The following is a 26,959-nucleotide window of genomic DNA, read 5'->3' on the forward strand; positions in this document are numbered from 1 at the left end:
TATTTGATTTTCAGGTTTTAGGGGCTTATTGATTATTTTTTTTTTAATTAATTTCATTTAAATGTTGAGACTAATGGCGCGATCTACTGTAAGATTCCAGATTACAAATGCTTGCAGAACACCTGAACATAAAACCTGGAATAATTTAGGTTGGAAGGGACCTTCAAGATTTTCTGGCTCATGTCATTGCTTAAAGTATGGCCAACCTCAGATATTAGAGAAAACTTTGAAAGTAAATCAAATAATTAAATTGCTGAGATAATGTAAAGCAAGCTTTTCTGTTTATGTGAGAGAAGTCTTGTTAAAAGATACCTTGTTGCATCTAAATGCAGGTCAGGTATTCTGTCTGATACTGCCTTTTCAATTTACTGCTTGTTGACCTTAGGAAAAGCTGTTTGGTATGTGTTGTAGGATTTTCTTAATAAAATGCTGAATAAGTTGTTTGTTTTGTTTTGTTTTTAGAAAAGGCTTTTAGAGGACAGTCCATCATTTGCATTTTTTTTCCTCCAGAATAAATGTTTTGAATTCCTTCTACGTTTTAAAATTTAACAAGAATGATGAACTTCCTGCAACATCTTAGAAAGTTCTTAAATTTTCTTTGGTTCCCTGTATAGTTAATGCTCATATCTAGTTGTCTTAGCTGGTCTAAGCCGCGACTGTTTTAATCTTGGTGACAGATTCCCTAAAGCTTTAGTAAAAAAAAAAAAAATCTGCGCAGCCTTTTAAAGCGCTTTATGACCTGCCTGGCTAGCACTGAAATTTATTGGTAGTGGGAATGAATTTTACCTGAAGCGATCTATGCTTGAGTGATAGGTGGTGATTCAGATTACCATCTGCCTCTTGTCTGTGGACACTTCACTATGTGACACCTAGAAATGCAGTGCCTTTAGGTAAGAGTGGAGAAATCCTTGCCTTCCTTGGTTTCGCTGTGGTTCTGATTAATACTAGTTCTGGAGAAACCTAGTCTAGAGCTAAAAAAATTCAGAAGACAACATGAACATTTGTTTTCTACCTTCTAGTTTTCTTGCTTGTCTAATACAGCTCTCGAAACTCTTTGGACTTGAAGGTTCTTTTCTCATGTTCCTGAGACTGACACCCTGGTAGATTCATGGATATAAAAAGAGGTGTTAGTTTTTTCCCTCCACTGCTGCTGTATCTCATTAATCCCGTTAATGCTTTTCTTAGTTGGCTCCTGGGCAGCCCCCAAAGAAGCACATTAACATCTGAGATGGCTTTTGATAAAACTTACCATGGACTGGACTTTGTCTTGACTAGAAGAGAGAGGGGTATGAGGAGGGGAGCAGTGAGGGCCTTTCTGAGATCCTGCTCATCGTTCTTTGCTTAGAAGTAGCCCTTGGCCATGTGGGTCTGTCAGACCAGCCCTGTTGCTGGCCCTGTGGGAGCCCTTGTGAGACTCCTGTCTTTCCCATGCAACTCACACAAGAGAACAGAGACTGCTCTAATTGCAGAGGCAGCTCTTTCCCTCCCTCCTCTCTAATGGCAGCTGTTTAATGCTGTTGCCTGGCCTGGCGAGGTTTCTGAGAAAACTGGGAAGATATTGCTGCCTAGGTTCAGTCTATTTCTGTTCTCTAAGCCTTTTCCTTTGATGCATAAGGCAAGACGTTGCATTTCTTAGTAACAGAATTTTTGCTGACAGTGATGTTATTTGCTTGGTAAAGACTCTTATTTGCTTAATGCTTTTTTGTAAGTCTTTGGGGTAGAACAGACAGGGACTATGTAAAATTGGTTCCTAGAAATGGGTGGGCATAAGAGGGTACACATAAAATGAGCACTGAAAAAGAGCAGTTATACGTAGTTGAGAGAGAGGGAATAGAGAGGGAGCTGTGAGCGATAATGCAAAGTGAATAGCTCCATATTTGTGTCATAACACAATGAACTCTTGTTAAAGTTTAACAAAAAGAGATTGTGCTACCTATGGCATTCTTTGCTGCAGGGAGTCATACAGTTAAGCTGCTCAGGATTTTTAAAAATACATTGAGTGCCTTTCCAGGCACTGACTTTCTGGGATTTACTTGTTTATCATCTTCAGTTCCGGTAGAGGAAATAAACATTTAATCTCTCAAGACTGTACTTTGACTCTGCAGGCTGGTTTTGGCCTTAAGTCTTGCATCTACTGTCCAACTAGTGATAAAATCATTATGTGAATTTGTATAAATGAAAATCTATTTGAGTTTATGGAGCCAAGAGAAGGAAGACAAACAATGGAAAAGAAACCAACAGGATAATAAGCTCTGTTAGGGATATAATAGAAAGGTAACTGTTCTGTAATTAGAAATGGCACGGGTAAAAATAGCAGCTCAGATGTAAATAGCAGATCAGTTTGAGGTAGATCTGGTAGAATTAATGCGTGCTGTAGAATATTTTTAGTAACACTTCTAAGTTTACTTCAGCAATCAAAACCTGTAAAATCATGGTAAAACAATGTATAAATCTTACAGGAAAAACTCAGAGTGGCTGATAGAAAACTTTGACAATATGTTAAAATGCAGTGAAAAGGCAAATTGAGTGAGATGCAGTGCTTCGTGGCTCTGCAAAAGATAACCAGCAAGCGCAAAGGGAATCAGTTTCTTTTGAATTTGGTGTAATGTTTCTCAGCATATCAGCAGAAATAAATAAAAGGAAGGAAGTTGTCATATGTTAATAGGTTTTCCAAAATTCCTTTGAAATAATTAAAGAAACCAGGCAACAGAAGAAGTAAGATGGGCAAGGTTAATATAAAACAGTAGAAATGTGTGAATCCATACTGAATATGACAAATTATATATTTCAATGCATAGCCTGTGAGGAGGCTACCACTTTGAATACTGCCTTCATGCATGGTCCTGCTTCTCCTTCTTCACCTTCCTTTTAATTCCAACATCTTTTTGAGATTGTTTAGCTTGCAGACTGGTGCCAGAAATAACCCAATGCATATATTTACACTGCAGCATAAAGGACACCAATTTGATAATGCTGCTGAGAAAACATATAAAACTTAAAGGAAACGTATCAGCCAAAATGATTGCTTGGTTGTATTTCAAATGAAGTTGGGGGACCAAAAAAAACACATTGTTCTTAGTGATTTATTTTCTGGTCATTCATTCTTTGGAATGTAGTAGTGCTTTAATCTTCTAAAGCAGTGACTTGATTTTTGATAAAGGGTGACCTTGTATTGCAAATATGACTTGGCCTAAGCTGGCCAAGTTAACACCCAGTAGATACTTCCTAAGGCGCCAAAACCTCCCCAGACTGTTCCTGTGTCTCAGTTCCAACATAACTCTTAGCTTGTGCTTTTTATTGACATGCGTGTATCATCTGGAATGTCTGAGTATGTCCTTAGTTCACCGTGTAAACAGAGAAATAGTGGTACAAGGGGTGGTACGGGCTGTGAGGGGGAAACAGTGGTTGGGGCAGTGAGTAGGCAGTGTTAGCACTGGCTTACCCTGATGCAGAGCAAAAGCCGGTGTTGCACCATGATCTCTGACGCTCAGCTGTAATTACTGCCTTAGTCTTAGGTGAGGTTTCTTATGAGAAGTCAGAGTTTCTTCTGCTCTGTGATTTTGGCTGGGCAGGATTAGAGAGGAGCAAGGAGAGGCCCGGAGGCTTGAAGTAGGGAAAGGAGAAGGGTGGTCAGTGAAACAGGATGCTGGGATGGACCTGAGTATCTCAAATGTTATCAGAATTTTTAGGTGGGGAGATGTTTCCCACTTATGCATAGAAAGGACAGCTTATACAATTCAGCTATTTTTCACTGTAGCTCTCCCTACATGCATCTAACATTTGTAGAAAAAGTGATGAAGGCGTTAAGAATTCAAACTGAAATTTGTTTGGTGAAGATCCCCATATGGTTAAATACACTGAAATTTTATCAATAGGCAACTGACTTAAGATCATTTCCTATTGGAGCTTATTGTGACAGAGAAGATAAACTACCACACTGAAAACCAGCTGTGGTTGCCAGCGTTCAACAGCCCAATTCCATTTGTCTCATCCAAATGGAATATATCATGCCTTATATGGGGTTTTACAGAAACTTGAGGTTTAGGGGGGAAAAAAAAGTCAAGAGCCTGCAGACACTTGGGCCCTTTAATAGATCCTGCAGCAGTTTGTCCCTGTGTGGGAGCACCAGGAGTGACAAAGGCTGGCATGTTCAGTAGCTACGCACACTGAAATCTGCAGGCTGTGTCATAGCTCAGTTTAACTTGGTGACCTCATCCCTGTTCAGCGGCTCCTAGTAGCTGTTCTCTGTGCTTGCTGTAGTTATTTCAGCGGAGCCCTGGTATCTGCAGCTCCGTCAAGTGACTTGGTGTGCTCATTAGTCACAAAGGAGCTGTGTTTCCACAGGACCGGCGCTCGCTGTGTTCCCCTCTGCAGGAGCAGCTTCTCAGGGGCTCTGCTTGTGTCCCTTGCTGTGAAGCTGGAGTCGCCTTCAGCTGCTCAAGAGTCAGTTTCATGTAGCAGACCTCACCAGGAATGTGTGTGGTAGAGGTGAACGACCAGTTTAGAAGTGCCAAAAATAGTAATGAAAAGTACTGTTGGCAAGAAAAATGTAATCAGTAAGTATATGAGTGATGGGAAATTTACAGGAGGGGTTGGCTGTGCACTCCCAAAAATCACTTCTTGAGTTCTGGATAACAGAATCACAGAATGTTGGGGATTGGAATGGACCTCGAAAAATCATCCAGTCCAATCCCCCTGCCGGAGCAGGAACACCCAGATGAGGTTACACAGGAAGGCGTCCAGGTGGGTTTTGAATGTCTGCAGAGAAGGAGACTCCACAACCTCCCTGGGCAGCCTGTTCCAGTGTTCTGTCACCCTCACCATGAAGAAGTTTCTTCTCAAATTTAAGTGCAACCTCTTGTGTTCCAGTTTGAACCCATTGCCCCTTGTCCTGCCATTGGTTGTCACTGAGAAGAGCCTGGCTCCATCCTCGTGACACTCACCCTTTATATATTTGTAAACATTAATAATGTCACCCCTCAGTCTTCTCCAAGCTAAAGAGACCCAGCTCCCTCAGCCTTTCCTCTTAAGGGGGATGCTCCACTTCCTTAATTATCTTTGTTGCCCTGCACTGGACTCTCTCTTGGATGTTTCTTCTGTGTTTACAAAATGGGAAAAAAAAACACCAAACTGAAACAAAAACAAGCCACAACAAAACCACAAGCAAACAAAACCCCACAATAAACAAACAAAAAAACCCAAACAAAACAAAAACACCCATCAAAAAAACCTCAAACCAAAACAAAAACCCAACACCCCACACCAGCAAAACAATAACAAAAACCCAACCCAATTAAAAAAAAAAAAAGCCCTTCAACCTGTAAAATTAAAGTAGCTGTAAAAATTTATTCAGAGGAGGAAGGGAAGATAGATGAAAAACGCAAAAACTCTTTAATGGTAGCCAAGGATATCAGTGGAATATCCAGAGCCAGTAGAATTAAATATTCAGATTAGGACAGTTAAAAAGTGTTTGGATACAGCAGGAAGGGAAATTTAAACTTCAGAAGTGTATTTTGCAGTAATAATCATGGTACATACATGGCTGCTGTTTTTAATGTGGGAACAGAGGACTGAGGAGACCTCCTGAGTTACTTTTGCTGACAAAGCTGTTGTTTAGTTATTACTGTAAAATCATTAAGTACTGTTGAAATTCTTTAAGATCTCCCTTTCAAAAGGTAGGGCAATACAGTTATTTTTTGTGTGAGTAGGATAGGTAAATAAATTTTATAGCAATCAGTAGCTGAGAGAGGTTAGGCAGCAACTGTAAAGTATTATGAGGTGTTCAGAGATTTAAGACCAAATGCAGCAAAACATGATTTTAGCTGTTACTTTTATATTTTCTTAATTGGAATATGAGCAAGTCTCCAACACTCATGGTAAACATTGTGCTAGCTTGGGAAGTTTGGAATAAATGGCATGGTAATTGCAAACTTAGTCCCAGCTTAAGCGGAGTGCAGGAGCAGAAGGATGGGCTGGGTGGGTATCATGGTCTCCGTTGAAGAAGTTCCACCTAGGTTACATGACTGATACTTGCAGCTCTTAGAAACCTGTGCATCAGATCAGAAACAAAAGCTACTGCAGAAGGTTGAGCTGCTGACAGGTAAATGTCACCATCAGCATGTTACACTGCTTTTTCTAGGTGGCATTTGTATCTTTATAAATATCTCAAGGGTGGGTGTCAAGAAGATGGGACCAGACTCTTTTCAGTGGTGCCCAACAATAGGATGAGGGGCAACAGGCATAGACTTAAGTACAGGAGGTTCTATCTAATCATGAGGAGAAACTTCATTACTTTGGGGGTGCCAGAGCAACGGAACAGGCTGCCCGGGGAGTCTGTGGAGTCTCCTTCTTTGGAGACATTCAAGACCCACCTGGACACATTTCTGTGTGATCTGCTCCGAGTGAACCTGCTTTAGCAGGTGGGCTGGACTAAATGATGTCCGGGGTCCCTTCTGACCCCAACCATCCTGTGATTTCATGTTTCATGTGTTTATACTGACTTGAAAAGCACCATCACACAGGAGATATCTGCGCCAATTCCATGTCAGTTGCACTTCCTGAGGGAAGGCTCAGCTCCTCTCTCCTCCTCACACAGCCTATGCTAGACCCCAGGTGGAGGACTGGAAACCAGTATGGCAGGATGTCTTGCACAACGCTGACCTAAGCATTCATTCAACTTTCCTAAATACCCTAACATTAGTTTGTTTATCCGATGTAACTATAAACTTTTCTCTGGGTAAGCAAGTGAAGAGAGTTGGCAAGTCCCTTAGTTTTGAATGGGTTCTGATTTTTAGGATGTGAAATCATCAGCTGTCGTGCCAGTTAAATACTGTTTGAGGATACTTGTTTTAAAATAGTAGCTTTTATTAACACCAATACTTTTACTGAAGTAAGGCTGAGTTTCCAGAAGATCCATTGTATGAATAGGAGGATTTAAAACTTAAATTTTTTGTAATTAAATCTCACTGATTTTAAAAGTAGTCCTTCTCTCCTATTTCAATTCTTTCCCACTCTCCAGGCCTAGAATTATTTTTCAGAAAAGGCAGACGTTCAGAAGCTACTGGCATACTTTTTTTTGGAGATTAAATTGAAGTAATTCATACGGTTTTTAAGATGTGAAGCTTTCTTTTTAGCTTGTTGGAATATGATATTTTCTTCAACTTCAGTACCATGCATTTGTTGATAGTCTTGTAAAATACTCAGAAATATATTTGAGACTTTAAAATGTTTTGACCAACTCAAAATCATCTTCTATTTTTGAACAAGATGTATCTTAAATTTGTTTCAGGAAATATCCTTAAGTATTAGAAAACCTTCATTGGGTGTTTAATATTTTTTCTTCTTCCCCTTTTTTTTCCCTCTCCTGTAGTTCTCCTGCCTTTGATAGATCGTATGGGAGATGCCAAAGACCAAGTTCGAGAGCAAGCACAGAATCTTATACTGAAATTGATGGACGAAGCAGCACCACCCATGGTATGATTGCCTAATGTACATTCAGATGTTGGCCTCCAGTGAGCTTATGACTTATGCATGAGCTTGACTTTGAATATGTCACAATGTTGTGGTGACTGTTAATGGTGTAAATGCTAAAGATATTCTTAGTGGACTGACACTGATGCATTGTTTAGCTAAAGAAAACTGGCACAGTGCAATTCTGCAGTTCTTGCATGTCATAGCTAAATTCTGAGTATGTGTTTTCATGTCATGTGGCAGGACTTTGTTAATTAAAGCATGTTTGAAACAGCCTCCTGGGTTTGAGTTTGCATAATGAGAATAAACAAGTTTATTTAGCTTTGAATTTATTTTAAAATCAGGTTTGTACTTGAACACGTAGGAGTAGCCCCACAGTTGAGATGGTGCTTTCTAACTTTAAAAGTCTGGCTTTCTAGATATGTGGCAAACATGCTGTGTGAACCTTTGACAAACTGAGATGGGGATAAGTTTCCCTGTGCCTTGTTAGCATAGGTTGGAGTTAAGCAAACCTTTATACAGTTCTTAGCACTATGTGGCTTCCAAGTGCTAAATCTTGTATTTCTACTGTGTGAGGCTGAAAAATGTAGGGTTGTTTAACAGGATTATGTTGCTTGAGCAATGACGTAATTTGGAACTCTAGAGACCCTGATTGTCAGTAGGAGCTGTTATTTGTGTTTTTAATTTCTGAAGAAAATATGTTTCTGAGTTTTAAGTGCAGAAGTTAATAGGGAACATGTTATTTTTTGTGAACGAAAATGTTTCTTTTGCATGCTAATTCATGGCTTTGTTTTTTTTCATAGATACAGGTTTGAATGTTTGTGTGCAGGGAATAAGATTTTGCAGACTTGACCTGCAGTGAGAAAACTGTTCTCAATTGCTTTGTTTGCCCGATAGGAAAAACAGGTAGCATGGTAGGCAACTGTAGAAGCGTATTTATCCCCCTTCCAGCATGAGGCATTTTCTCACATGGTCACAAATCTGACTGGGGTTTAGGCATCAAACTCTAGTAGCATCATCCACAAAGACATGTCTTTACCTTTTCATGGGATGTAGTTCTGTTCCTGTTCATCAACAAAGAAACATTGCAGCATTTTTTTCATGCCTAAGTGCAAGTAGTTCATGAGTGACATGCTCCTGTGCCCAAGATGCTCCCAAGTACCTGGCATGGAGACCTGAAAGTACACCTGCCTCTACAGTAATAGCATGTGAATAAGTGCACAGCAGAACATCTTGGAGACGCCTTCATTTGAACCACTGCTGATATAGAATGTGGTGATAAGTTGCCTCGTGCTAGGCCTTCATCATGAAAGAGTTCTAGATTACTGATCCATCTTCCAGTTTCTGGAGGGTTGTTAGGCTCTACACTGAGGTGATGGAAGGAGCTTCCATCCCCGGTTCATGGGGTCCAGGGAACAGTGTGTGTAAGTAAGAGGAGTTACAGTTCTTCTGGTAACTTCTCTAAAGTGGGAGAAACCTGGCTCCAGTTGTCTGCTCTCAGGATAGTTTATATACAATTAACATTTCGGATGAAAAGCAACAATCGTCCTCTCAGCAGAGACCAAAACAGAGAAACCTTTCTTGGGCCTCCAAAACTGAAACAGAGTTTTAGGCCCCTTTGCTGCAGAGAAACATTCCTTTTGTAGAGCTGGGTGAAAAATTTTTTGGGATAAGTCCTGTAAGTCTCCTTCCAATCAACTCATCTTGTCTGTTCTAGTGCATTGTTGAATAATATGTAATTTGTCCTGTTGTCAGTTCTCTTCCCCTGTTTTAGATGTGTTTGGGTTTTTTTGTTTGTTTTGAGTTTTTTAATGAGAACTAGATGTAGCTGGTTATGGGCAGAAAAGCATCAAAATAAATAATGTAGCTGGTATAAATGCATAAATGGGACAAAGGGAGGTTGACACCAAGTGTTGCTAGCAAGTTGTGAGAGCTGAAATTCCTAAGCAGCCATTTAAATTTCTGTTTAGAAGAATTCAGTTCTTAAAGTAGGATTAATTTAGTGAAAGACTAAATTTCTATTCAGACTGTTTTGTAACTCTGTGGTTACCTCTCTCTAGCTGTATTTTTGTACAAAAGGAGATCTCCTTTTCCCCATGTTTTTCTGGGACAGTGGGTTAATCAGAAGGATGTTTTCTTTCATTAAATCCTGTGATTTGTTGTTAAGCTGTGCAGTTTTGGCAAGCCATATCCTGCTTGTCTAAGGTTTGTTTTCTCTAAATGTAATGAAGTATAAAACAAACAAGCAAACAGGAAGCCACAGATGGGACAAAATGATCGAGCAGGGTTCTAATGGGAAAATTTTATGTCTGCTACCAAGTGTGTTACCCTGTTAATAAACAGTATGTGGTGTTCCCTGCTCTTGCACTGCTTTTGTTGCTCAATAGCTGTTTGCGAGGGTTTTGGTTTGGTTTTGCTTTTTTTTGACAAATGCGATCGCAATGATTAGTCTCTCGTACATTTTAGCGGATGCGTATGGAATGGTTATACGCTGCAATGGCACCACTGAAGGGGGGCGGGAGGGAAGGAGGGAGGGAGGGTGGTGGCCGGGCTGCAGGAGCTGCTGTTGGCAGCGTGCAGCCATCACCAGGCAACGCTGCCCGTGGATGCCGGCGAGCTGCGGCCCTAATGGCAGCGCTGCAGCTGCGGGAGCCGCAGTCTGAGCCCCCGCATCTGCTCCCAAATTCCACCCAGGAGCCCCGAGGCTCCTGAGCTTCACTTTGACGTTGCATTGGGGTTTGTTTTTTTTTTGTTTTGCACCATCGCATACAGCTAGAGAATCGACAAGGAGATGGAAAGGTAAAAACGATGAACTGAGGAGGGGAAGATTAAAAGGTGTGCGGGGGGAAAAGCGAGTGCGCAGGAGGGTAAATGAGGGTTTAGCGAGGCAGAGAATTGTGGCGCAGGAAGCGGCGCCAGCACAAAAGGAGAAAGGAAAGCAGAACAGAAATGGAAGCGAAGGAACTAGAGTGAACGGGCAAGAAAGAATTGAAAAATGAAGGAATAAATTTAAAGCATAAGTAGAGGAGAAGTGGACAGCAGGGGGTATGGGTGAGGATGAGCCAAAATGGATGAGGGGAAATTTTGGCAGGGAAACTGAATACGAAGCAAAAAGAATATAGCAACTTCTGCTTGAGACAGTAGTTTGTGATGTTAATGTTTGTTTTCTGTGTGTTAACTGTAACAGTTCTCTATGTTTTTAAGAGCTGTTTCTCAAACAAGAAAAATATTCAGATTTCTAAAGGGTGTTTTTTAGAAATAGTTTTTGGCGTAAGAATAATCTGTGTTCCATACTGTGCATTTTATAACTTAATTTTAGAAGTACCTTTACTTTTCTAATAGACCTGCCTTCTGTTTTTTGTTTGTTTGCTTTTCAGCTGTTACGAATGCAATTATAAAATATGGGTAGAATTACATTGTATTGTGCTCCTAGTAACCAAAGACAATTATTTCTGTTTTTATATAGTACATTTGGGAACGCCTTGCTGTTGGTTTTAAACACAAGAATTACCGATCCCGAGAAGGAGTGTGCTTGTGTCTTATTGCTACCTTAAACATGTAAGCTTTTTGTTCCTATGGAGACATAAGGGTTCTGTCCTTCTTCTGAATGTCATTTTTCTCTGAAACTAATACTTTAGGAAATCTGATTCTAATGAATTAATAAATGGGAAAAATCAAACAACTTTCTGAAAGACTAAAGGTATAGTAATTTTGTCTTATTTAAAAGTAGACAAAGGACTAGTAAGAGAGAGATGGAGCTTGATTGATGTAAGTTTGTGTTTTATCAGTGCTAAGTTAAAAGTTCACTTGTGCCTAAAGTATTTTCAGTTTCTCTGTGAAAAGAAAAATAAATTGAGGTTTGTGGTTTTTCTTTTTCCAGTTACGGTGCACAGCCATTAATCCTCAGCAAGTTGGTACCACATCTGTGTACAGTGTTTGGTGACTCGAATAGTCAGGTAAGAATTTTCATTACTTACTGGTGCTTCAACAACTGTACTTTGACAGAGGAATGAAAGCAAAATAAATGTAGGCATTTAAGAAAAAATGATGGGCTTGCTTGTGTACAACAGATCATTATTTTCTACCATGAGAAACAAAAAACCCATTTTCTTCAGAATCATTCAGATGAATTAAATGAAAGCAGAGCTGCAAAGGCAGCAGTGTTGCAATATGCTGACCCCTTTAGTTTTATCTTCAGAGATTGAAACTACTCATTACTGAAAATAGTTGTTTCTTATAGAGCATGTTGAAAGAAAAAAAATATATATATTGACAGGAGGAGTTGCCTCCAGAAGGACACCGTACATAAGTCCTGTACTAGTCTGCCAAATTTGCTAAAGAAAACATTATTATGTGCAGGACAGGTAAGAATTTCCTAAGTGGAACCCAAATGGCATTTGGGCACATGCAAGGACTGTAGTTAAAATCAGTTAATTAAGCAAAAATATCTGCAGTGAAAATTGTGATGAGTTCATATTGGTGACATCTGAACTTCAGAAAACCTTCAAATAGAAATGGGTAAGATCTCTCTTGATTTATTTGAACTTGTGCCTGAGAGAAAAGACTAAGAATACAGAAACAATGGAGTTGGCATTGGCAGGAGATGGGTAGATATACAGGATAGGCCTTTATGCTTAGTTTCTGTGTGCAGCAAAGTCCTTGCTGTCTCTGTATAGCATACCATTGTTCTATTCTAGAGAAAATCTGTTAAGAATTTGTCTTGTTTGTTGATCATTAGTAAAGATGTAGTTCATATCTTGATAGAGCAATTGTGGGTTTAGTTCAAACTGCTACAAAGAACAATACCAAAGTCATTCCAGTAATTCTTTCTAGAGAATAATGGCATTTGCTAACATGCTTTTTTGGCAGTTTTTGTTGTGATTACTATGGTTTAATTTTTTTAAAGAGGCACTCCACCTTCTTGTTTTAACTGCTCTTTCCCCTTCCCCGGTCTTGTCTTATTCCCTGCCTTGTGATGCCACACAATTCCTGCTGAAGGAGGTAAAGAAGGCGTTGATCACTTTGGCCCACTCTTGAACTCAACCAGGTCCTAGTTTTCCAGGAGGGCCTTGCTGCATGTAGAAACAGATGAAAGCAAGATGAAGTGTCAAGACTGAGTGCAGAGACTAGCTTTTGGAACTATTGCCTACTGTGATAAAGTCCTAAATAAAGCACTTTTTTCCACAAATATTAGTCTTATGTCAATCCCAGGAATTCCCTCTAGAGCTGTTATTTCTAGGATTTTTCATTTGCCATCTGTAGATGCTCTAACTTGGAAAAAATACTATCTTGAAACAACAGTTGTATTTCTTTTTCCTTCCATCCTCACTGTTACAACTGTTTTGTGAAATTAGTTGGCTTGCAGGTTGATAGAAACTGGAAATTAGTGGGTTGTCCGCAAATGTTGTTTTGGTTTCTGAAACCCTGAAATTAACAATTTAAACTCTGACTTCACAGGTGAGAGATGCTGCCATACTAGCCATTGTAGAGGTTTATAGGCATGTGGGAGAGAAAGTACGAATAGATCTTACGAAGAGAGGAATTCCTCCTGGAAGGTGAGTTAGCTGTTTTGATTTTGTAATCCTGAGCCATTCTGTGTTACTGTGTCAATAAAACCTTTGTTTTAAAATGATTACAATTTTTATTTTATCTTCTAGTTAGTTTTCCTTCCATTGTGATGCTACTAGTGTCCTTTCTTTTGCTGCTATCTTTTCTGCTTGGAAGAGTCATACAGGTGTATGATTAAAAGCAGCCTTATATTCACCAGTTGAAATCTACTGACTTTAAAAGAAGCTGAGAGCTAGATAGTAGCAGTAAAATGTTTTAAAATTAAGCAAGTATATACGGAGTGCAGCTGGGCAATAATTAGAAAACGCTTGAATATATACATATTCTTACTTATTCTAGAGTTGATGTTTAACTTCAGTGTAGATGAGTCTCGACTGAAATATTTGATGTTTTTCATGTATTGTGCACCGGGGGCGGTTTAGATTGGTTATTATGAAAAAATTCTTCATGGAAAGGGTTGTCAGGCATTGGAAGAGGCTGCCCGGGGAAGTGGTGGAGTCACCATCCCTGGAGGTGTTTAAAAGGCATTCAGATGAGGTTCTTAGGGACATGGTTTAGTACTAGAGTTAGGTTATGGTTGGACTCGATGATTCTGAGGGTCTCTTCCAACTGAAATGATTCTATGATTCTGTGTGTGAGAACAAGTTTGTGTGTACCTGTGTGTGCAATGAAAGTTCGGCAAATCAACAGGCTACTGCTTCTTGAAGTTAGTTATAAAAGATTTGTCCTCCTTTGCTGCTTGCTAATTACATCAGACCAATCCTTTCTACCCTAAATATTTGTGTATGGGCTACTGTAAGGTGAGAGAAGGTGCTTTTCAAAATAACTACTTCATAGTTCTGAAGTTGTAATTCTGGGGTTCAATGAGAAAGGAATATCCCAAAGGAGCGTTCATTTGTTTGAGTGTTGCACGTGCCATCACAAGACACTGGATGTTTCTTGCAAAAGGTGCAATGAAGTTTTGAAAATGAGTGCTTCATCGGTCCTTTCTCTTTCTGAAAAGCAATTCTGATCTTTAAAGGCTGGTCTGTGTTATGTGTAGATTAGTTTATATGAAATAAAGGTAGCTATTGATTTGTTGCTACCTTGGTAGGGATTTGTTTAATTAAGTCAGCTAGACAGAGCTTGAAATTGTACTCGGTGAGAAAGACTGTTTATACAATAAAATATTTCAAATTCCTTATTAAAACAATTTACACTTTAAAAAACTGTGTTAACCTCTTATCAGTTAATATGCCACTTTACTTCATGTCTTCATCTCACTTCTTGATTTTGATAAAGCCCAATGTATTTACTACGTAGTGTCAGAGAGAATATCAGAATGGATACTGTGCCTCATCAGACCCTTCTAAAAAAACTATTATCCCTCGTTTTTAATGATGATTTGTAGGGTATCAAAATATTAAAGAGAATGGTGTTGAATTTATTGTTGCACATTCCAGACACAGTTCAGCCTGTTCGGATAAAAGCTTTCCCTGCCTGCAGGAAGGGAAAGTTTTACACATTCTGTTCTCTTTAATGGCTGTTGCAGTTTTGGACAATGAAGAGATTGTATGGTTACTATAGAAGTTGAAGCCATATTATTTATTACTACAATCCCAAAAATTGAGTTTCATAGCAGATAATTGGAACATACTGTGGAACATCCTTCTTACATTAAGGTAGGGTATTGGGCATCCTTTAGAAGCGAAAATAAGAGCAAAAGCATACAGATAAAAATAGCCTTTGTTTGTACTGTGAATGTTGTGTCTGACCATAACTGCAGGTTCAGCACTCGTCCTGTTCAGATTTCCGTGTGACACAAACTGAGTAAATCTTGGGATCCAAATAGGATTAAACACCATAGGAGCTTTGTATCCTCAGGGCAATCAACAGCTTCTAATTTAGTTGCAGTAGGTGCCAAAATGTTATTGCCGATGTCTTAATCAGTTGAATATAAAATTTCTCCTGATCTGAAAGCAAGCGCAGTTGTACCATTTGCATTTACATAAAGAAGGAAAGTTCTACTTGGTGCATGCTAAATGGGTCGTTGCCACTGAATCCCCAGAGTTTTGCACCTGACAGTCCAACCTAGTGTAACATAATACCTGAATTGAGTCTCGGTGCTGTGTCCTCTGCAGTGGTTTTCAGGTTGGGATGACGGGGGGAGTTACGAGTTACTTGAGCATGAGGCTACTCGTCTCCATCGCGTCCATTGCTGACAGAAAGCAGAGTTCCTCTAGTCTCTTCTCAACTCCTTCACACAAGTAATAAGGCAGTTGACAAAGCTCAGGAAAGACAGATTAGCTCTGTGGTAGCTCAGCCTGTTGTTCCTTCAGGGGTGGGCCTAATTTAAGATGTTTCTTCCCCCAGTGCCTGTCACGAGTTTTCCCTTCACTTACATGCATTAAAATTTTCATGTGGTTATGCAGGAGCTATGATATGTGGGAAAAAAAAAAAACCTTTGATGTAGAGTATCATCAGTGCTTTGAGGAGAATCTGTGTTCATATTTGTGTGTCTGGATAGGTTTTAAGGGTTTTAAGTATTACAGATAATCTGTAGTTCAGACACAGCTGCTTTCAGTTGTCGAGTTCAGCCTTAGAGAACTGCATTGCAGCTTCTTCACTGCATGCGAGTGCATTAAAAATAAGGTGTAAACATAAATATTAGCAGAAAACCCCATTATTTCAGTATTTGGTGCACCCGTGATTTAATAGAACGTAGGCTTGTTGAGTTTACATAACAAATTACACATTAGAGATCTGTGTGTTGCTGCTTCAATGCGCTCTGCCCTAAAGCACTGAAAAGAGTAGCTCATGTCTGCTGAAAGGAAGGCAGGGAAGTTAATCAAGCATTGTTTTGAGAAATTGCTCAACTTCCTTAAATATGCAAATGGTAGATCCATGCTGTGTCTGTATAAAGTCAAATGTAGTTAGTAAATTAATAATAGTGGGCTTAAAAGGTTTTGGAATCTGTACCTGGTAGCTTTGCCTTTGTGGAAAATACTGGATTTTCTAGAGAAGGTTATTGGACCTATTGGAATGTATGTAGTCAATAAAAGAAGATGGGATCTTACTTTTGTAGTTCAACTCTATTTGCTACTAGTGTATTTTTTCTTCAGTGCATTTTTATTCTTTACAGAGATTAATTTGTGAGTTTGTTTATAAATAAAATCAGTGAGTTCCTCTTTCTAGTTATTTTTCAGCTTACAAATGTCAGAATAATATTGTGCTTTTTGCCTGAAGCAAATAAATTTTTTTTAAAAAAATGGTTTAATGTCAGTGGTTGGAAATTTGGATTTTGTTTTCCCTTTTGTTAAAGTTGCTGCCAAAGAGGTTTGACAGTTCTTGGTATTGGGCCTGTAAATATTAGTGCTAATACATTTTTGAATACTGAAAGTGGATGTTATATTTCTAGGTCTGTGAGCCAAGAATAGTGAACGGGTTTTGTTCTATATGGGCCAAATGGAATTGTTGCAATATGGAATCTGTTTGGCTAATCTTCCCTGAATGGAAGTAATAGATGTGGCTCTGGATAGCAGTTGCTTAGTCTGAGTGTTAAAAGCTTTTTAAGATCTTTCAAGAAGTCATCAGACAACTTTTCCCACTGTTACTTTAGAAATATAAATGTATAGAACCAGTTATTTGTTTAGTTCTCATGGACAGGGCCACAAATTCATATCCTGAAATGCTAAAGCATTTTGCAGCATGCATTTCTGAAAACTGTATTTTATGTGGTATGCAGATTCTACTTGTCTGTCTAGTTCATGTTGTAGATGAGGTCCATCTGTGTGTCCAGATGTCGACACGTCTGTGCAAGATCCTTATTTTTTTTCTTATTTGGAGGACGGAAGTAAGGGGAAATAAGTGTGAGGTTTCACATGGGCCATTTCCTGCTTTAGGCTCACTTTGGACATGAAGCGCAGACACTAGTCTGTTCTACCACCCTTTCTTCTTTTTTATCCTCCTGCTATTGGCAGGGAAGTGGTGCTTGTTTGTCTCTTCATCACAAGGTCCATACTTTTAGGTATCCCCCCCTACCTGTCATGCAAACAGTTGGACTCCATCAAGAATGGTAATAAATAATGGCTTTTCAGTCTAGAAGTCTAACACATGTTCTTTGCTAGCATCTGTGTTTTCCGTGTGCGTGCATGTCAGCTCATGCTGTGTCTTAGAAGAGTATGTATTCCTCTCATTGAATGTAATCACCATAATATGTTAATTCTTTGATAGAGACCTGTCATCTGCCATAGGAGAGGGTTTAGTAGGTTGCCAGGAGCCCCCATTTGAAGTGCTAAAACCTCATACATTCATTTATTCACTGACACAGCAACAATCATCAAGACCATGCAGAAGTGACCTGCTCTCCTGAACATGTGTTTATTGTCAATGGGGATTTGTCCTTCAATATGTGAAGTTATGGAACACCTGTCTGTGCCTTTTTGGAGAAAGAAGATAATATTTCTCTTCGCTGCTGACACAGTATTTCTGTTGACTGATGACTTCACTGATAGATTATGCATGTCAGACCCAGACTTGTGCTTGCAGATATGAGATAAAGCAGCAATAATGCTGCTCTTCTTAAAGAATGTTCCTCATTGCTCATGACAGTGAAACCATTCTTCACCTAGCCTTGTAAACTTTCTTGGATTCCTCTTGGCCAGGCTCTCTTTTGCTGGGAGCCGAACTCCTGTAAACATTCCTAAATGGACTGTGGTTGCAATAATTATAGAGACCTTAGCCCAAACTGCCTTGCTGCCTGTGGCTGTATGAAGAAATATGAGGACATGGTAGCATGAGTGGCTGAGAGAACTGGGGCTTTAGCCTTGAGAAAAGGAGGCTGAGGGGAGACCTTATCGCTGTCTACAACTACCTGAAAGGAGGTTGTAGCATGGAGAGTGGTGGTCTCTTCTCCCGCATAGCAAGTGATAGGACAAGAGGAAATGGCCTCAAGTTGCACCAGGGAAGGTTCAGATTGGGTATTAGGAAACTTTTCTTCACGGAAGGGGTTGTGAAGCATTGGAACAGGCTGCCCAAGGAAGTGGTGGAGTCGCCATCCCTGGAGGTGTTTAAAAGGCATTTAGATGAGGTTTTTAGGGACATGGTTTAGAGCCAGAGATAGATTATGGTTGGACTCAATGATCCTGAGGGTCTTTTCCAACTAAAATGATTCTATGAAGAGCTACGTGGAAGGAGAGGGAGGAAGAAACTTGTTGTGAGAATCGTTGCAAAGTGGTAGTTACAGTTCCTGTAAGCTGTACTAAAGAGAGGGTTGTATCTACAGTAGAGCTTGACCATTTTGTCAACTGTGTTTTACTGGTTTGGTTTTTTTTTTTTTGGTAATTACGACAAAATACTACAGAGTGTTCCTCTGGTCATGGAGACATGCTTTGAAAGCTTTAGGAATGGCAGTACTGTGGTGTTCTCCAACCTGCACCACTGATTACATAGCATCCAGTGCTGACAAACACACTTTTTTAATGTTCATAGTAAGTACTTTATCAGATATTTTGTCCAGAGCGAGAGGCAATGTGTGTATTATTATAATGTATTTATAAGGAATAATTTAATTTTTCTCTTCTCTTTAAAACACTCAAGAAAACATTTTTGAAAGCTAAGTTCAAAAGAGCAGGAAATATTTTCTTTTTCTTTTGTATTCTCTAAAATATGTGTGCCAAATGCATAACATCAGCCTGACAGGATATAAAAATCAAAGTGAAATTTTAAAGGAAATCTGTTACTTTCTGTAGTCTTCAGTTTCTCTCAGGGTAACAGTTTCAGCCTTTCAGCTGTGGTGTTAAATCCTCCTCATGAACCAGACAGACTCTTAATGTAGTGTTTGGTATGGAATCCAGCAGTGTCAAGGGGAACTCACAGTCACTGGCAAACAGTAAAAATACTTCCTATGGTATGTACAAAGCAAATGCATTAACTTTTATGAAAGCATGATGGTGTCATGGATTGCTGTGTGTATTGATTCTTGTGTGAACTTTTCACTTCGTACGTTTGAAAGCACACGGCATTTTAATGGGATTTCGTGTGTCATTAGCAAATGCTTGTACCCGAAAAGCATTTCATATAATAACTGTAGCTTTACTTTTTCAGGTTGAAGTGCAAAAATACAATTTCAGCATACATTGCCTTTGGTTTACTAATTGACCTTCTCATTAAGAGACAGTGTAGTCTGATGTTTGTGAATTGCTGCTGCCATTTCAGACGCTTTGCTGTGGCTGCAATGGCTGTAAATGCAATGGTGGCACAAAAGGGAGAGGAGAACAAGGTCCAGAGAGAAGAATCACGTGTATGTTAGGGGAAGTTTATGCGAAGTACCAGTGAGCTACATACAGTTTCAAGATAAGCGTAGATGGTAGAATAACTACTGGTTTGTTGTATGGGTTATTGACTTACATGATTAAGGCGGGTTTTGGTTTCGTTTTTGTAGATGCTCGCAGGAGGCTAAGCCTTTTTGTGGAGTTCTTAGCTAAATCCAGGTCGTTCTTGTTGTGGCCTGTTAAGTACAGGACAAATTTGCTCTGTAGCAGATTGCTTTGAAGTATTTGGAAGGTAAAAGTGCTGCACTGTGAGAGTCCTAAAGGATTGGAAAGTGTGGGGAGAGGCTCAGGCTTTTTATGCTGTTGTCTGCCTGTGTTTCACGATTTCATCACATTCTTCTTTATTAGATAAATGAGGTAAATTAGAAAAAGGTACTGGTGAGTGAAAGGGGAATGCAGTGTGTCAGAGAAGGCAGACTGTGCACAGCCCTCGACATGGATCATTGACTGAAAGTGAGCTGTGCATAAGGAAATAATGAAGTTAAATCTTTGTGTGTCCTTGACTTTGCTCCTTTATGTGTTGTGAGAATTTCCATACCCAAGCGCTGTTCTTAGTCATTTTTTTTGGTTTGTCTTAGAATAGTTTGGATTGCGAGTTGTAAAAGCCGCTCTTTTAGCAAATTTTCATTGAGTCATATAGGTAATGTAGCTGAACTGTACCTTTTTGGAGAGTTGCAGACTATCACGAGATTTGTAGTTCATAACTCTCTGCATTTAAGGTCAGGATCCAGTCCTGCTAGTCTTGTAGCTAAAATTTCACATACATGTTAGATATTACCATGATTTGTCTAAAATGAAGAAAAGTCTTTAGAGAAATGTAAGAAAATATTCTCTGTTGTGTGTATTATGTCAATAGAAACCCATTGCTGGCCTGTGAGTCACATTTTTTCTGTGAGATACTTCCACTGTCTTTATTGTGTTTTGTGCAGAAGTGATGAGAAATGACTGTTTAAGCGTTTTGCCAGCTTCTTTCCCTGAATTGCATTTTGTACTTTGTGGGACTAGATTGCAAATTTAGACTTTTTTCAGGTCTGTTTTTTTTTGTGTGATTGGTTGGGTTTTGTTTTGGGTTTTTTTTTTTGCTATTTACCTGTAGCTAAGCACTTGCAGTGTGTTTTCTGTTGTGAGAATTTAAATCAGTGGTGTGAGAGTTGAACAGAACTAAAGTTTTTAGTTTACCTTAAACTTAGAGAAAAGTATGTTGTTTTGTTTTTTCCTGTGGAAGTGGTACTATAAAAGTATTTTCATAATAAAACTGAGGAAATTTTGAGGAAAACTAATAATTGTCTCAGAACAAATTAAATAGTAAGCCATTTTTTTTTCACCACATGAACATTCCATAGTTCAAATTGTTACCTTTTACTGTTGTGTAAAAATAGAGTAATATCAGCCCTCTGAATCCAATATATAATATTACTGAACTTGAACTTCAGAATTTTAGTTATTTTAATCATGCTAATAATGATGCTCAGTTTTGTTTTTTGCTAAGATGACTTAGGTTTTCCCTGCATTTGTGTAAAGACGTTCAACTAACTTAAGGGACTTAAATCCTTTAGGAATTGTTTCTTGATACTCTTAATCCCTTGTATATTCTGCCTTACTGCTTTATGTGTGATCATAAACTGATTTCAGAGATGTAAAAATATTTTATTGTTGTTCTTTACAGGTTGCAAACAATCTTTGCAAAATTTGATGAAGTAAGAAACTCTGGAAATATGATTTCAAGCAACATCAGTGGTGAGTATGAAAGATGATGTATTTATTTTCAGCTTTAGACTGATAGAAGATAAAATTTAAATACTAGCATTATCAATGTGAGATGGATGAATGAAAACGTGTAAATACTAAGAAAATGAGACAGTGAAACAAATGTGCTGCATTACTGAAAGTATTAGCTGGACTGCAGTCAGAATACAATTGAAAAAGGTGTTGAAACTGCATGGAAGCAAGCAGCGAATCTTTAACAACTTACATATGTGCTCAGTAGAGAATACAAGAATGCTGCAAAGTATTTATGTGAGGGGGAAAAAGGATCAGATGAACCATATCCTATCTTACAGTATGTTTCTAACAGAAAATGGTAATTTAGTGATGGCTGTGTTTGATTTCTTCTCAGTTAAAGTGATTTATAAGGTTTATAATCCATGGAGTTTTAAATTGTAGAAGTAAGTGACTGCAGCATTCCAAGACAAATGTTGAAGTTAAGACTGTCTTTACTGAGTTTGAGCTCATTATTGTTGGTGTATTTTATGAAAATAAAACCCGTTGTGCAGAGAATCCTTGTTGCTTCCTACTGCATTCTTGATACAGTATTTTATAGTGTGAAAGAGCAAACCCATAATTCTTTCTTACTTGAAACTATAATTTAAGAAAAAACTGTTGCGTAAGAGCACAACAAGGGAGGTGGTGTGGCACTGGCTTTAATATAGTTGGTTTTGAAAGCATCATTATCAGTCTGCAAGGAATCCGTAGATTTTGTTTTATGGTGGAGGGTTTTTTGATGTTCATTTTCCTTTCAAAGCAACTATGCTGACTGAAGAGGAGGCTCTTCTAGATCTAAAAAGTGTAACTGTGCAAGAGCAGAAATATTTTGAGGAATGCATATGATTTGTTAATGTACTCAAATATACCTTTTCATTTTAAATATTCTCACGCTTTTCTTGTTAGTGTGAAAACAGAAGAGACTGTAGGTTCAAAGGAATGTGTTTTTACAACCTTCGAGGCGGTAGCAGTTTCTGTGCTGCATTCTGCTTTGAAATAAAACATTGCTATTCTTGAACACTTAAAAAATACAAAAATAGATTTGTAAAGATTAATATTAAAAAGCATACTAATTTGGGGGAAAGATGTTTTACATAAATGTTCTGTTGAATTGTAAATTTACTCATTTTGGAAGGGTAAACCATTATCTTTTGTATTTAAAGTTAATACTGCTGCACAGGTTTGAGAGGTTCAAAGATGCATTTTACATGTATTTTATTTGTGTCGGTAGTTCTCAGGAGAACAGAGAAAGTTACATGAGGGAATGTAAATGCATTGAAATAAGTTAAATATATCTGAAAATGTGAATGCGACATTGCTGGACTGGTTTACATAGCACTTCTCAGCTTTTTGTCTCTATTGTAAGAGAGTTGATTACGTTTCTCTTCAAACCATTTTTATCTCGTCTGTAAAATACAGATATTAATGCTGATCTGCAGCAGTATAAACTATTTATTCTGTCTTGTAGGTGGCAAAAGTTACTATGATTCCGTTTGGTACCATAGAGACAGAATCCCTCTAGTACCTCGGTTTCAGTATTTTTGCTTGAACCAAGTTTATCTGCTGCATCCATCTAGACAATTTTTAAGTTTATTGAAAAGATACTCTTCCATTGTTAGTGCTTTGTCTTGGCTTTGTCCTTCATTATTCCTTGAAGGATAATTTGTGTTTACTACTTGCACGTGTAGATTGAAATTTACTGTTGAATTCCTGTAGCCTTGTTACCAGCTTTCCTTTTAGGAGCTTTACCAAACATATTCGGATAAAGGCCAAATTTTTATGTCTAAATACATCTGTTACAGCGTTGAGGATTTTTGTAGTGCTTTGGATATTTTGGAGTTGGGTTTAGGAAAGTAGGGGGGAATGTTTCCAAAGGAGGGGGGAGGAAACAAAAAACTGTTCAACAGACTTTAATATATTCAGACTGGTGCAGCTCTCTAGTGGACTTTTTTACCAGCAAAAGGAGGGTTTTTTGGCCAGGTTGAGCTACTTTGCCAGATAAGTTAACTGCACTGATGAGGTTTCTCTTCAGTGTGTGACAGACAGGGAAGGGCTTGCTTATACAACTATGGAAGATATCAGCTTCTTCGTGGTCCCAAGTGACACTGCTGTGGCAGTAAATCTTTGTTGTGTTGACCTAATTTCTGAGAACTCAGAGATGTGACTGAGGATTCGTTTATCAAATGATACTAATGTCAGTTGTTCAGTCTCTTTATTCAGCATGTGCTGAGGAGGGGAAAATAAAAAATAAACTCCTCAAAAGTCGCAGCCACAGGAATGTTTTCCATAGTATTTTAGTAGTCAAAAGAAATATATATTTAAAAAGTTTTGTGCTAACATGATTAAACATGTCAGGTTTTAAAAACATTGTGTTGGTATGGCTAGGTATGTTGGCACAAATACAGGGAGGAGAGGAAAAGATACCTTACCTGCAGTCTCACACACACTGGTAGATTTAATGTCTTCTTATCCCTGTGGCTGTGTTAGAGCAGAGCTGGCATGAACGGCCCCTTTAGTCTGAGCGTTACCATCTTCCTTTATTGAATCTGATGCCTGACGAAACTGCAAAGAGGAGGAGGGCAACGAGTTACCGTTGGAGGCTGACAAGGTCCTCTTGGAGGCTGGAAGAGGTGACAAGCACATTGACACAAGTATGGATGGAGTAACTGGGGCAGGATGTACCAAGCAGTTTCCAAAGCCAACAGATGAGGAGGCACAAGGGCACTGGGCAAAAGTCGTTGCTTTTGCTTGATGAGGGCAACTTACGGGCTTAAATAATATCATACTGATAACTTGCCTTTCCGACTGACCTTCGATTATATTTTTTTTAATTATTTTCCCTCCTTCCCCCATCTTCCCTTGCCCTCAGCAGCAGGTAGTAAAGCCAGACATCATTTCTTTAATGTCAATTATGTGAATGAATTAGCTGCTATGAAAACCTTGGGGTTTGTTTACATTCATAATGATGTTGCATATTAAGAGAATCATGTCAGGATGTTTGCCTATTAAGCAAAATCTTACATGTGCTGCTAATTTTGCCCTTTCACTACAGCAGAAATATGTGTGTCCCTGTAAACTGGAGAAGGTTCTTTAAAGTACCTCCCAATTTTTCAGCAAATGAATGTTCATTTCTATGGAAACAGAACTGGCAGCCAATCTCAAAGCTGCAAAAGCACTTGTTTCTGCTGCCTGAGATTTGTAAATACTGTTTTCTCTAACCGAATTTAAATAGACTCCTATATCGAGTAGTAGTGTAAATTTTGAGAGAGGGAATTAAAAGTAAGGAAAATAATAATATTGAGCTCTCTACTTCGCCTCATCTAGCGGACAGAGTGACTTGAGCTGAATATAAATGGTACATCTCTATTCAACCCGTGCAATTTTCCCATTTTAATGGTACGCCTCACAGATTTAGCTTTACACACATAAAATGTGACAGGTAGGATAAAGTGATGTTAGTACCGTGGCTATTGGGGGAGCTGTGTTATGGGTGATAAAGATGCAGTCGAGGCAAACGTTCTCTTAAAGGGGGGGGGGGAGGGGAGCTGGCAAATAAAAATCCATAGCACATGTGTATATCTGTTTTTCCACATTACGTTGTTTTTTATTTTCCTTTGCTGTTTTCTTTTGGAAAATATAGTTACTATGGAGACAATGACGACACAGTCTGCCAGAGCTCACCAGTGTGGCACAGTATGAACGCGTGTAGTTTGGGAAATACGGAAACTGGTGGTAGATGCCACGATTAATTTACAGGGGTTTGAGCTACATGTATTTCTTTTGCTTGCTCAGTGTGAATGGTCAGAGTGCAGCCACGTTATTTTAAATTTCAGCTGTTGCTCTTGCTGCTTCATAATTTTAAATAGGAGAATTCACTGACCACTGAAGCGTAGCGGTCAGTTTCAGCCCATTTAGAGGCAAAGGGCCTCAGCAGGCTGATGCTTCCACTGGTTTTTAAGGAATTTGCATGGTATTTTGAGTAACTATTCTGCAGAAGTGTGCCCCTGCTCCTGCAAATGCGAGGTTTACAAGCTCTGTGTGTTACGGCCATGTGTCCATCTGTGTTTTGAGCTCTTTCTTAGGCAAGATGAAGTAAATTGGAACAACGTTGGGGTTTTAAAACCATTTTATTGGATTGCGCTTTTTCAGTATGCCACTGGAAACGTTGATTTGGGAGTAAACCGGAGTCAGGATTTCAGGCTCTGTGGGTGGGTTTGCATTATAATTCCCGCACCACTGCAAAATGCTCTCTTGCCTGCTCGCTTTGAAGAGCTGCTTCTCGTAAAGTTTTGATGGGATTTCCACGGAGCCCTGTCAAATAGCACCTTTCTTCCACCAGCTGTCTTACGCTTCCTGTATTTTTTTTAAATGTATTTTTTTTTTTTTTTAATTATTTATTTTTGCGGAACGCCCGTCCCAATGGCAGCAGCTGCGCAGGAAGCAGCTCGCATCGTGTTCCGCGGGGGAACACGCCACCCCACGGGCGAGCCTTCCTCCCGCGGGCGGGCCCGCGCCGCCCCGCTGCCTGCGGCGGAAGGGCCCGGGCAGGCGCGGAGCCCGCGGGGCACGTGACCGCCGCGGCGGGGGCGGGCGAGGAAGGAGGAGCGCAAGTAAAAGTCCCCGGTGGGACGGGGCCGGGCCAGGCGCGCTGGCGGGAGGCGCGCAGGAAGGGGCGGGGGGGGTGTTCCCTCTTGAGGCGGGACTGCTATTTTGAAGCGTAGGCGGCGGCGGCTGTTGCGGCAGGGAGCCGGCACCCGCCGCGGCATGATGGCTGTGGGGGACGGTGAGTGCGCGCCCCAGGGCACTGGCGCTGCCCCCGCCGGCGGCTGAGGGGCCGGGAGGAAGGGTGTGGGGAGCGGGGGTCGTTTGCAAGCCCCGCGGAGGAGCCTGGGGAGCGGTGCCGTGCCGCCGGCGGGGCGCGCAGGTCGGTCAGGGCGCTGGGTGGGCGGAGGGGCCCGCCGCGACCGGGCGATGCCCTCCCGTGATGGGGGGGGGGGGCGCTCCGCTACTCTGCTGCTCCGTGTCCGCCTCCCAGAGCGAGGTTTGGCTGGGTTAAGTCTGAACGGCAGGTTGACATCTCATCCCGATGCAGTTCGGAGGGTCCCCGGGGCAGCGGGCGCAGCCGCTCTGCTCGTTTTTTTAAATTTTAACCACGCGTGGATTTCTGGGAGGGCCCGTGGTCTCAATTATTTACAGCGCTGGCAGTTTCCACTCTGCATGCATTTTCATGTTGTCGTTCTGTTTGCTCCTCTTGTCTCAGCCCTGCTTGTGTTAGCCAGCCTTGTAAGATAAGACTGAATTTTACTATCCTGCTTTATAAACAAGCATGTGTTAATTTGCTCTGTTTCGTGAAGAAACTTAAGAGTAATCCGGTGTAGCTATGGAAGTGCCTTGCTTCTAGTGCTAGGAATATATATTTAATAAAGACATGGGATGTTACTATGTTTCCTTCACTGCACAGTGTATTGTTACACAAACCAATGGAAAGTAGGTCAGTAAAGACTATATTGCCGTGTTTTGATTAAGAACTGGATATAATGTTTTATTTTTATTACATCTCTTGGTTCTGTATGACAGCAGGTTCTTTGAGCTTAATAACTTCACGACTTTCTACATATGTGTTATTTCCAGAGAAACGTGAGAAGTGTTCTTTTGACTTGCAGCAAGTTTAGGAATGTAGTAGAAGGGCTGTGTTTTTACAAGTGATTACATATATAGTTTTAAATAGCATTAAGGAAGATGGTCTTATAAAGATCACATACTTAGATTAAGGTAAATATTTTGTCTGATTTGCTGAAACATTGGTAATAAGAGTCCTGAGACAGACCTTTTCTTAAGGTGTTCTGAAG

General features: G+C 39.8%; 1 protein-coding gene across 41 annotated transcripts in view; it reads left to right on the top strand.

Annotated features, from left to right (window-relative positions):
• Window positions 1-26,959, top strand: part of CLASP2 (cytoplasmic linker associated protein 2) — a 152,230-nt gene that overhangs the window by 20,618 nt on the left and 104,653 nt on the right. For 36 of the 41 annotated variants that reach the window (XM_065051921.1, XM_065051926.1, XM_065051923.1 and 33 more), the window contains exons 3-7: window positions 7,370-7,473; window positions 10,937-11,028; window positions 11,351-11,426; window positions 12,928-13,025; window positions 21,016-21,086. In XM_065051921.1, coding sequence (XP_064907993.1) covers window positions 7,370-7,473; window positions 10,937-11,028; window positions 11,351-11,426; window positions 12,928-13,025; window positions 21,016-21,086 — 441 coding nt within the window. Of the gene's footprint in view, window positions 1-7,369; window positions 7,474-10,007; window positions 10,270-10,936; window positions 11,029-11,350; window positions 11,427-12,927; window positions 13,026-21,015; window positions 21,087-25,695; window positions 25,894-26,959 lie in introns of those variants that run through there. The other 5 variants (XM_065051957.1, XM_065051960.1, XM_065051958.1 and 2 more) reach the window with 3 other exon arrangements.

This window comes from Columba livia, chromosome 2 (assembly GCF_036013475.1).
Source record: "Columba livia isolate bColLiv1 breed racing homer chromosome 2, bColLiv1.pat.W.v2, whole genome shotgun sequence".
In the NCBI taxonomy this organism is placed as follows: Eukaryota; Metazoa; Chordata; class Aves; order Columbiformes; family Columbidae; genus Columba; species Columba livia.